Source organism: Barbus barbus, assembly GCF_936440315.1.
Source record: "Barbus barbus genome assembly, chromosome: 10".
Classification (NCBI taxonomy): Eukaryota; Metazoa; Chordata; class Actinopteri; order Cypriniformes; family Cyprinidae; genus Barbus; species Barbus barbus.
Genome location: NC_136738.1, coordinates 30,225,484 through 30,238,479, shown reverse-complemented (window position 1 = coordinate 30,238,479; position 12,996 = coordinate 30,225,484). Strand labels below are relative to the sequence as shown.

At 36.1% G+C, this 12,996-nt stretch overlaps 1 protein-coding gene across 2 annotated transcripts in view; it reads right to left on the bottom strand.

The window, feature by feature from the left end:
- Positions 1 to 12,996, bottom strand: part of LOC306876023 (cordon-bleu protein-like 1) — a 56,342-nt gene that overhangs the window by 21,673 nt on the left and 21,673 nt on the right. For both annotated transcript variants that reach the window (XM_079426913.1, XM_079426914.1), the window contains exon 2: positions 1,987 to 2,178. In XM_079426913.1, the coding sequence (XP_079283039.1) occupies positions 1,987 to 2,178 (192 nt within the window). The remainder of the gene's footprint in view (positions 1 to 1,986; positions 2,179 to 12,996) is intronic.

Genomic DNA, 12,996 nt, shown 5'->3' with positions numbered 1-12,996 from the left:
TGTAAATTTTTCAGTAAATGTCATGAAAACGAACTAAAAAATAAGTTGAAGTACTAAAATTACTAAAGCTAAAACTGAAATAAAAATAAAGTCAAACAGAAATATTTCAATTAGGACTGTCAAAACAATTAATCTCATCCAAAATAAAAGGTTGTTTACATAATGTGTGTGAGTATTGTGCATATTTATATGCATATATAAATACATACACACAGGTATATATTTAAGAAAAAATCGATTTGACAGCAAAACAACAAATTTATGAAAATGTTAAAAGTACATATCAAAATTACTAAAAAAGAAAAGTACATAAAATATGAAAATATAAAAAACTAGTGCTGTCAAATGATTAATCGCATCCAAAATAAAAGTTTTTTTTTTTTTACATAATATATGCATGTGTACCGTGTATATTTATTATGTATATATAGATACACTCACATGTATACTCACATATATTTTGGAAATATTTACATGCATATACATTTATATATTTAAATTGAAATTATATATATATAAAAAAAAATAAAAAATCTAAACAGTATATAAATAACACCAAAATAACAGTAACAGATAATTTAGCAAATGAGGAGAAAGTAGCTTGAATCTACTTAAAACGCAAAGGATAATTACAACATTTCTGTACAAGAATTTACGGTCTTCAATAAAAAAAAAAAAAAAAAAAAACTTAAAAAAAAAAAATAAGGACCAAGGGAACCACAAATAAATTGCTTTGACACCAGTGTTGCCAGATTGGGCGTTTTTGCATTTGATTGTGCGGGTAAATATTGGCTTGGGCGGGTGGACAAAATTTGGGCTGGTTTTTGGTCAGTTTGGCGGTTTTCAAAACATATAAATTGTATAGGCTAATTAGTTTACAAACAAGCCCAAGTGTGCATATATAGCCTACTGCATGCATCAATCGGTCATCACAACGTTACTAAACACATGCGCACACTGCAAAGCGACTGGTGGTGATGTTGACGTTGCGCCCGCACTTTTAGCCAGTCACTAGGGATCAGCAGACAGACGTGATAATGAGCGATGGGGTTTTAGCACGATAACGGATCTGATGTTGAATGTATTACTGTAAGTGACCATAATGCCCAAGTTCGATGGTAAAGAGTGGAGAGTGTTTTAACTCTCAAAACGTGAATTACACCTGTTGAGGGAGATGAAATGAAGGCTGTATCATTGCAACTCCGAAATCAGAGCACAGTTAAATTATTTAATCAAAATCTATTTATATTTAGCTATACGATCCTGTCTTTTATCTTTTAAACGGTCCAGATTGGTATATCCTTAAAGATTCTGGACTTGTTAGTTTTGACTGTGCAAAATTCTACATTATGTTCAATATGAACTTCACAAAATAGTTATTGTTGTTAATTTTTTTAATTGTCGGATTATAATACAGAATGACAGTTTGGACTGTCATGGTGTGAGCATGAATGAGTGTGAAATACTTATAATTAGGCTACGTTGCTTATTCTGATCTCTTGTATTGGCCACTTTTTTGCATTTAAATTCTGACTGTTGACACTGAAAATGATGAATGTGTTTTTCGAGGGTATCGGGTAATTTATTGATTGCCATTTTGACAGTGTCTGCTTGCATATTTTAATCATATTTGGTAGTTATCTTTAATGTATTTGCCCCAATTTGATCCATGGGAAATTTATCAAGCAATATATTTATATTATTTTGTCGTCATTATTTCATTATAAGGAGTTAAAAATGTCTCTTATCAACCTTGATTTACAGTCTATCACATTATTTTGACAGTTAAAGTTTTGGGCGGTTTTTGGGCAGGTTTTTGTGAACTTTTGGGCTGGAAATCATCCATCCAATCTGGCAACACTGTTTGACACCTCTTTTCATTGAACATTAGAAACTGCAGCATCTTTACCAAGCTGTCTGCATACCAACCACTCCAGCAGTTTACATGTCCAGCTCTACATAAAACACAACCAACAAACCCCTCACCTGCCATGGACGACCATGGTCTTCTCCACCCCTTCAGGAAGGACCACAGTGAGAGTCAGGTCCTGCTCCAGCAGATTCTCCTTCTGGTCCATGGCAGGGTGAGGGTATGCTGGGAGCTTGTGGCTCAGCAGTGGAGCATCCAGGCCTTTCAGGACAGGAGGAGGAGGAGGAGCTTTGTTTTTCGATGATCTCCTGTTAAACAAGGACAAAACATGAATATGAATGTATCATTTCTTATAGTAATGCTCTGTGGATTTTAACTCTTTCCCCTCCAGCATTTAAAAAAAAAAAAAAGTTACCATCCACGACCAGCATTTTTCATCATTTTCACAAAACTTATGGCCCCTAGAGTATTTTGTTGTATGAATATCTGAACATGCAATATCTCGAAAGAAAGAACAGGGCATCTGCCTTTTAACAAGAAAACACATTTTATTCTAGCTTCATGCATTATTTTTTTAATCAACACCTGAATGTCAGAAAGTTTCATAAAACAGCAGCATTTTGAACAGAAATTAAAAAAATAAAAATATTGAAATATTGCATTTTTGTCAAAGACCATGTCTGGATCGGATTCAGAGCGATTATCAAAACATAGATAGAGTAGATCGCTTCATCAATACCCCCAAAGATTGCACAGTCTGAAATCACTTCCTGGGTTGACGTTTCATTGTATAACTTTAAACAATTATTTTGTTTGATTTGTTATACTTGATCACCACATTATTTTACATAGCATCTGCTTACATACACGATTGCTTGTTTCTACTTCTTTGATCCAGACATTAAGTACTCTTTCAGAAGATGCATATAACAATGAAAACATGAAAAGACAAAAAAAATTGTCAATGGCGGGAAAGTGTTGTCTCATAAATTACGGAAAATTACATCAATGGAGGGGATAGAGTTTAAACATCAGCAAAAATAACAGCAATAGCAAGTTTGGAACAACATAAGGGTGAACAAAAATATCAAAAATGTCCATATGTAGGTGTACTATCCCTTTAAATAGGGGCCTACTCCATATATTTTTCTCAAAAAAAAGTTGAATGGATAATTTAAATGTAAATAAACCTTGAAATAATACAAATGTCATTCTGCTGTTGATGTTGCTAAAATTGAATCTTGACAAACAGATCTGCACAATTTCTTTCCCTATTCAAGTACAAACTAGGCTTTACTTGTATGCCTGTTAGAAAATAGCTGCTTGGGGGCTTCGTAAAGAAGGCAGATGAGTGATCAGACATGACTTTACACACACTCTGTTACTCAATCTCACCTGCTGTGCTCAAACATTTGCTCTAAAACAGACTACACTAAATCATCGATCCGTTTACACACATTTTGATTGCTTGGTGTGAACCAGAGTTCAGTTGCATCCTCCTGCTGCACAGATCTGTCTTCACACTGTATTATTTGCATCGGAACAGCGGTTTGCTTTAACAATTTTAACTGTAAATGAAAAACGAGCAGCTTTAGTTTTCAGGGAAGTGCAGTAATTGCACTGAAAACGTTGCATGATGATGCCTGAAAGATTCATTCTTCTCAACTCAAAAAAGCAGCTATTTAATAAGAGGGCTTGGATGCACTTTACAAACAAGTCACAAGATACTGGAGTGATATGATTCATTCATTCCAGCGGACGAGGATGAAGCTCTGAGGAAGCCGAGGAGGAGAAGCATGGTGCTGGTCTCTTTAAATGCAGCAAGTGTTGAGAAACAAAGTCACCGTCTCAGTTTTGAGGCTGACTGCCATCACAGTCTGTCACAGTCTCTCTCTGAGGTCTATCAGTAATGTCTGCATCCAAAACAGCCATATTTAGTGACCATTTTTCACACTATGTCTCATCCATGAGCCAGAAACATTGTGCACAACTTTGTGCATTGTGCATGTGCACACAAACCCAGGAGCAATGCTCAGCCAATATAGCAAAAACACGGTCCTGTTGAACACACTAAATTACCAGAAAACTGACCATAGAATCAAGACTGTAAACATTAATGCATGCTATATAGCGCGATACTGTGTATGCAACAGTGACTTGCACTGCATTATGATTTGCGGTCTGACACATTTTGGAACACAATGTAATACCAGTTTGTATTTGCATGCATGTAACTGCATACAGTACGTTTCAGGCTTTCAAACAAGCTACTGTGACTTTAAGACTTCTATGTAAAACCCTCTTTGCATGTTAAATTACACTCAAACAAGGCTTGCAGCTCTGCTGTCACATCCAATAGTTTTTTAACCCCATCCTTCAACAGCACATACAAAAATGTGCAAAAATGCAAAAAAACACATTCATATATTACTTGGTAGAAATTACTCAAATTAAACAGATGTCAACATTGCTTGTGTAATGTCTGTGTCTTGTTTCCCCCTCCTCTCGTGTCCATATTTGGCCTTCCTGTTCCTGTCCTCGTTCCCTGTCATCATGAGTTCATTTGTTCCCAGCCCTGCGTTTAATTGCCCCGCACCTGTTTCTGTTCTTCCTCGTTGATTTCCTTGTGTTCATAAGCCGTGTGTTTCCCTGCCTCTGGGTCCAGTCTGAACGTCATCAATGTTCGTCTTTCCCCAAGCGCCTCCTCTGTATGTGGATCTCAATAAAGATCACTAATTGGAATCTCCTTGTCTCCACGCTCCTTGTGCCCGAGAGGGTTCTGACATGTAATGCCTTCATCCTCAAAAAACAGGAACAAAAGTAATCTGGACTCGGATGACATTAATTATGGGTTCACATGGAGCGAGGGTAAGCATGGTTGGAGTGAATTACTAGTTGCAGAGCATAAAACTACTAAAATGCAGTTTTTGAGACCATTAGATGCTACAACACTCAATTTTGCATATTGTTAAGCCTGTGCAATTCATGGCAATATCTAATATTACTTTTGTACACTTCAGGCTCAAAATAAATTCCTGAAGTAAAACCAATCCTTAAATTTTCAAATCTGAATATTCCAGATTTGTGATGCATTTATTCTAGTCAAAGGAAGTAAAACTGTACATTGAGATGAAAGGGACCCACATGGCAGCGGTTTTGCTGAATCTGAATGAGAGAGTTTGACAGAAGCATCTGACAGCATGCATTGTTTGCCTTATTTTGTTGACATGAGATCATTGCAAACATGCAACTGGCTGCAAAGACAAAAGCTGACCTGTTGACAGCGTTTTTGAGGGGGAAAATCTGTGGAACGGTTTTAAGCATGATACAATGTGTTAAACAGAGTTTTGAAGCTAAAAGCATTAGCAAATAGGTCAAATGTTTAATAAACAGATTGTGTAGCTGTTTGTGAATGATGGATGTTTCAATTTTAGGAGAATCGTTATAAGAAGTTCTGTGGTTGTTTGGGTCTAGATATGACTAAGAGAGGATGATTCCAGTGAGACATTTTGACTGCGATCCATCAGCATCTGAGAGCAGGGAATGGCACCGCAGACGTGTCAGAGCTTGACCGTCGGAGGCCTCTTCCTCTGACACATCGCTCCAGATCTAAACTCATTCATCAGCAGCACGGATAGCTATCATTAAAGCCACACATCCTCAATAAACTACAGCTCTCACAAACACACATACAAACATTTGCTCACGCAAGGAGCAAAAATCTGATTTTTTTGCTGTATCCGATTCTAAAAAACACTTTATTGTAGTTTGAAGAGCAAAAATGAAATTGACTGCTCATCAACTTGATCCAAACCACGCTTGTAAGTTGTCTGAAATCCTATTACCAGCTGATTTTTTTCCAATAGTGAAAATGTATTTTATAAGTATGTAGAGCATAACAAACATTACCATTCAAATTTTGGGGTCAGCAAGATTTTTAAAATCTTTTTGGAGAGAAGTCTTTTCTTTCCATTTCTTATCAATGTTAAAAAAGTTGTGCTGCTTCATATTTTTGTGGAAACTGTGATACATTTTTATATATAGAAAGTTTAAAAGAATTTTGAAATTGATTATTGACTGATTATTGACTTTTTTGCATGTCTTTACTGTCACTTTTGATCAATTTAATGCATCCTTTCTAAAAAAAAGCATCAATTAAAACCAAAATATCTTACTGATTACTACTATTATATACTTTATATAACATTTATACAATATATTTACATTTATATTACACACACACACACAGTGACATGCAAAGGCAAAGCAATCAATAATATATTAATATATTATCCTAATATACATGACATTATTATTATTATTATTATTATATTAGCAACTTGCACTGTATACACTGTGTGTAGTGTGAACAGCCTTACAAACTGCTGGAGAAAGCAACTGTACTCAATTAAGTCAGGTGAACATCATGATGTCATTTAAAGAGAATTACTTAATGGCCAACAGAGTGAAGTAACATGACTAATGTCTCAGTGAATGCTTGCAGACAATTTAATTCATTAACAATAAGCCAAACCCACAATGTCTCAGTGTATAAGTCAGAGTCATTTGGTCACATGTGAACACTGCAGATCACACCTCAACTCTCTTATATTCAAAACACCTGTTGTGGGGAAGTAAAAAATCTGAACTTGTGTCCTCAAAACAAGAGCAAGGCAAAGCTTCAAAGCAGGCAGCCGTGCGTTTACCATACAGAACGGTATTCATTTCTGGAATATTTGAAATACCAGCACAGACCACCCCATCCCCCATTGATCTGTTTCAAAATGTGAATAAATCACCAATAAATCTGTGAAAAATACAAACTGTAATGCGTAAAAAAAAAAAAAAAACAGTTGCCCCAAATCAATGTATGGGAATTATAAAAACACTTAGGCCTACAGGGTAGTTGACCTTCTTGTGTAGATTATAGTTTACTCTGAACATCAACCAACATCATGAGGTGCATCCTGGGATGCTTTTTAAATGCTATATGATATTTATCATGTTTAATATACAGATAAAATTTCTATGTTCTTCTGGCACTCTAGAAAAGAGCCATTTCATATTATTGCATAAAATAAAATATAAAATAAATATAAAAAATAAAATAAATAAAATGAAGATAAAATAAAAAATAAATGAAATAACATAAAATAAAATATAAAATAATGGCTGCCTTCACTTTGCATTAAAAAAAAATATATATATTTTTTTAAATATTAAAGGGACCTATCACACAGTTTCACCCAATCTCATGTTAATCTTGAGTACCTATAGAGTAGTACTGCATCCTTCATATCTCCAAAAAGTCTTTAGTTATATTAATAAAAGAAAGATACAGCTTAATGATTCTCTCCGGAAAAAGCCGAGCTTCTGGAGGCGTGCCGTGTGGGCGGAACTAAAGAGTGACGAGCACTTGCGCCGATCGCCAACAGAACAGAGACATTTGATGCCGTTTCACCTACTGTCTGCAGTTCTGAATCATGACCAGGATCTTTCATAGCTGGGACTGCTCCATCTTTCAGTATTAAACGATGTGCAAATCCAGCGTCGAACTGGGCCTTTTCTTATAAAACATTCGTCAGCAAACACACTTGAGAAACTCCATTGCTGCCCCGGAAAAACAAACTGTATCCACTGTTCATGTAACGCTGTGTTCTTTTGGGAAGCTGAACAAGGTTATCTTTCCCTCACAAACAAAAACACACTTCTTTAGAGACATTCTTCCAAGCGAGTCCCTTGCAGTGCTGCCGAATGAAATGCGTTGATGGGCGCGCTCTCGCTCTGGTCGATGCGTGCACAGGCGCGTTCTTCCGGGAGAAATGCCCATATAAGGAGTTCCACCGTAGTTTACGTCAGCAAAAACCACGATCGAAAAAAACTCTCCGAAACTTATACGAACCCAGATGTGAGATTTTTGGCACAGAAATACTCTGTTATATGTCCAAATAGTTTTTTGAAAGTTTGTCCATGCTTAGAATGAGAATCCAATCCTTTAACAGTGTAAACAACTCTGAATGCATGAAACAGCATTGTAGCCCCCCCTTAAGTGAAAAAAAACAATTAATAATATTTCTCAACATCAGTTTTGACTGTACTGGAATGTTTGACTACATTAATGCAGCCTAATAAATGACCCAACACTAATTCACTTAAATAAACAGTAATGTCATGAACACCCATTTAAACCTGAGATAAGCATTAATTACATCATTTACAGTAGCCCTTTAAATCACTGTGAACTACTCAGGTGAGAGAGAGAGATTTTTGATTTTCGAAAACTTATTACAAACAATTAACACATTATCCAGACAATCAAGTCAAAAAAAAGGGGAAAATAAATTAAGCCGAGAGAGAGAAACAATTTTACCTTCACAGGTTTACAACTTCCTACCTTTCAGAATTGAGGCAATGAGCCCTGTGTGAATATTACGGGCTAACCAGGCGTAACGTGTCTGCCGCCCATTTCCATCAGCTTTATTAAAGGCTGTGTGCTTCTGTGGGTGGCTACAGTAGCCTAATTAATGTTTACACTACTTACTCAGCAAAGACCACTTGCATTATTAAAGAATTCAGAGAGCGAGAGTGGGGCTGTCTGGGGTCTCCAGAAATCTTCACTACACATAATACACTGGAAAACAACAACATCTAGAAGTTGTTCAGGGGGGATTGACAAATTCCACGCATTCCAGCTCACATTATTGCAGCTGCCGTGCGAGCAGCGACAGTTGCGGCGCTGCGTGGAATTTCGTTATGCAAAGGATCGCTAACTGTTGTTGGGAGAGTGTTTTGGGAGAATCTGGGACAATTGAGCGGGAATTTCGCAGTGTGGATGTGTCTAATTCAAGGCATTGTGTAGGTATCCTGCTCCGTAACAGACTCCACCCGGGATATTTTAGGAACAATGCTGTTTAACTTCATAAACTTCAGGCAAACACTTCTAGTTGCAACCCAACACCACTCATTGATATACAAGCAGAGTTACTTATTTTCCAGGTGAAATCAAACAAACGCATAACGTATGGCCGTGTGACTGGTTTTACAAGCTAGTGTAAACAAGGTAAAATAAACTAACACATTGTGCGCCAAGTGACATGAACATGCACCAACAAGATGCTTTGCATTAGAGTTACCTGCCCTACAGGTACAAGACAAAGACATTCATTCATCAAACCCAGATTGTTTCTTACCTCCTGCGCTACGGTTTGAAATTCCTCTTTTTAGACACCTCACAGGTCCCATTGATCCACACAGTCGCTCAGAGAACAAGTAAGACACGACTAAAAGTTTCTACCCAAAAGTGGCAGGCCTACCTTAAGGCCACGCCCATCTGATGACATCACAGACTCTCCATGGGCCTGTCAGAGAAACCCCTGCGATGAAAGCGCGCGTGTGTGTGTGTGTGTGTGTGTGTGTTGAAGTGAAGCCGAGCAGCTGATCATGGTCACAGATCTGTAATCAGCTTTGTGTGAACTCAAGGGCTGGTGGTTAAAACAGTGTGGCATTGGACATTCAGCGACTGATGAAATTGCATTGATAGAGTTACACTAATGCAATCAAGTCTTATCACTTTCAGCTATGTTTGTTTTGCTATTATCAACCCACGACGCAAGCATGCACGCTAGAGCATGCTGATCCTAATGGAAATAGTAATTAAGCACAAATTGTTTTAAGAGTCGTGAGCAAAAAAAAAGGACGTTAGCTGCAGATGTAATCATTTGTTGAAAGTTAATGATAATTTCTGAAAGGCGGGTCCCAGTTTGCTGCATTTCCACTTAATTTTAAAATGATTCAACTCTTTTCACACCCTCAAAACAGACCTTACTCATTCCTATCCATCAAATAAAAAGTTTCACTGCGTACCAATTGCAAATCTGCAAATTTGTATACCAAAAAAGCATTTGACCAATAAGAGATTATTCTTTTACCGCAATGCAATGAAATACAGACTAAATAATAATAAAGCTTTTATGTATGCATGCATGCATGCGTGTATGTGTAATACAATTATATCATTTTCCTTTTTGAAATCTTTATATATTTGTATGTGTGTGTATGTAATATACTTAATATATATAATAATTTATTAATATAATTAAACACTGTTAATAAATTTATAGGTATTAGGTATTTTACATATAAAATATATAAGGTTAATTTTAAAGTTAAAATTATATATATATACTTTGTACCCTTCCAAATTCATTCTGCTACTGTCATCATACATTAAGTCATCAGTAAAGTTGAGAGGGCCTGTTCCAGAGACAGCCATGCATGCCCATGCCATGACACCACCTCCACCATGCTTTACAGATGAGGATGTATGCTTGGGATCATTGCAGTTCCCTCTTTTCTCCACATTTTTGCTTTCCCACCACTTAGATAAAGGTTCATCTTTGTCTCATCGGTCCATAAACACAGTTCCAAAACTCTTCTGTCTCACCTTTGTGCTTTTTTGCAAACTCTAATCTTGCCTTTCTATTTTTGGTGCTGGTCAGAGGTTTGCATCTTGCTGTGTAGCATCTGTAATTCTGTGTCAAAGTCTCCTGAGGACAGTAGATTGTCAGAGCATCACCCCAGCTGTCTGGAAGTTGTTGGTGATTTTACAGACACGTCTTTTAGGCTTCATTTTCACAGCTTTAATGATTTGTCTGTCATCAACTACTGTTGTTTTCTCAGCCGATCAGGTCGTTGTTGGTTGCTGGTGATTTCCAAACTCTTGATTTCTCCATGCCCTCTGTTTTTGCTATAGCTCTAACTAGGGCTGGACAATAATTAAATATCAATATGTATCACGATATAATTTTTTTCAATAACGGTGATATGATTTTTAAACACATTTCCGATATTTCGATATACATTACCAGTGTTTCTCATACATTGATTTATTTGTGGTGTTTGACTTTGTTGAATAAACATGAGCACTACACATTTCAAAATCAAAACGCGTCGCGGGTGTTTTATATGAACGTATCTCTGAAGGGAACCGACTGTCTTCAGAAAAGTTTCAATGACATTTTCATTTGATCTGATAAAGTCGCGTTCATGAGCGGAGCTGCTTTGATTACAGCCATTACCGGGGAAACCACTAGTTCTGCTGCTCTCACAGTGCCTCCTGCTGGCAGAGAATCAGATTGCATTTTCAAGAATAATTCCGTCTCAAGCAACATGCTTTTGTTGTCGCTCAATTTTTGTTTGTTGTCTGCAGCAACTCCGAGCACTATTCATACTCGTTATCCTGGCTGAAGCACATTTGTTTCAATCTATAAGAACAATCAGCCTACACTACCTTTAAAAACTTTTTGAACAGTAAGGTTTTAACGTTTTTTTTTTTTTAAGAATTCTCATCTGTTCACCAAGCCTGCATTTATTTGATCCAAAGTACAGCAAAAACAGTAAAATTTTGAAATATTTTTACTATTTAAAATAACTGTTTTCTGTTTGAATATATTTTAAAATGTAATTTATTCCTGTAATCAAAGCTAAATTTTCAGCATCATTACTCCAGTCTTCAGTGTCACATGATCCTTCAGAAATCACTCTAATATACTGATTTGCTGATCATCAATATTTAAAACAGTTGAGTACATATTTTTCAGGATTCTTTGAATAGAAAGACCCAAAGATCAGCATTTATCTGAAATAAAAAGCTTTTGTTACATTTATACACTATTCCATTCAAAACCTTGGAGTCAGTATAATTAATTTATTTTTATTTTTATGGAAATAAATTATAGAAAATAATACTTTTATTTAGAAAGGATGCTTTAAATTGATCAAAAGTGATTGATAAAGATATTTATAATGTTACAAAAGATTTGTATTTCAGATAAATGCTGTTTTTCTGAAAATTCTACGTAGCTGTTTTCAACATTATAATAAATGTTTTTTGAGCAGTATATCAGAATATTAGAATGATTTCTTACTGGAGTAATTATGCTAAAAATTCAGCTTTGAAATCATAGGCATAAATTACATTTTAAAATATTTTAAAAAGCAAAAATATTTCAAAATGTTACTGTTTTTGCTGTATTTTGGATACTAGCTTGGTGAGCAGAAGAGAATTCTTTAAAAAACAGTAAAAATCATGCTGTTCAAAAACTTTTGACCGGTAATGTATGTTAGCCTATAGTTTGAAGATAAAGATATTAATATTAATAAGGTGAGACTGAGATGTTTATTTTATATAATGTATTTAAATGCATTATTTGTAATTTCAAATGTATTATTTCTTAAATATAGAAGTCCAATAGCATGACTTCCTCACCTGTTGTCCATATTCATTGCAGCATCCCAAGTAATTTCACATATAAAGTTCAGTGCAAGGCACCTTTCATCTGTTTTAAAACCAACCCAGAGATCGCTTGTGCAACTAACAACAAGAGCAGCAGCATAATACAGAATTATTCGCTCACATTCTTGCTCAGGCATGTCAGGGCCCAGAGGTTCAATTAAACCTGCTAGAAGAAAAACAACATTGCTCTTTTCCATCGCCTGTGATCTTGTTATTATCTGGGATTTTACTTGAAAGATGGACCTAATTATGTGATCCCTCGAGACTCCACATCAGCTTCAACACGCTCTGAGCTGATAACAGTCGTTTCAGTTGGTGGCTGAATGAAAATGATTGATTGAACATCAGTTCTTCATACTGCGGAGAAAACACGTGACCTTTTCCGGGAATTCTGATGCAATGAAGATCTATAAAAAAACAGCCTTTTATTAGACTTTATGAATCATTTCAATTCATGTCATGACATCACAAACATGCTTTTGCAAGAATTTTGTAATGTGTTTGTGGGCACTTTATTTCTCAGATGTGAGTGAAGCAAGTGTGGGAATTTTGGATGGAAAACTCTGCCAACAAATCTGAATTTCATCAGGTGCAGGGAGTCTATGAAGTGTCCAAATGAAGAGAGCCACTCCTGACAGACTCACAAATGGCGTAATAATGAGAAGCAAATCATCTTCTCCCAACACACAGCTGTGCTTCATGTGGTCTGTCTACCAGATTCATCTCTTTATCATGAGACTCGTTCGCAAACAGAAGCTTGCAGTGACGCCAAACCAGATTGTTGCGTAGGAAGCAGCAGATTGTTTCACTAAATCTCCAGATTTCACTTAAT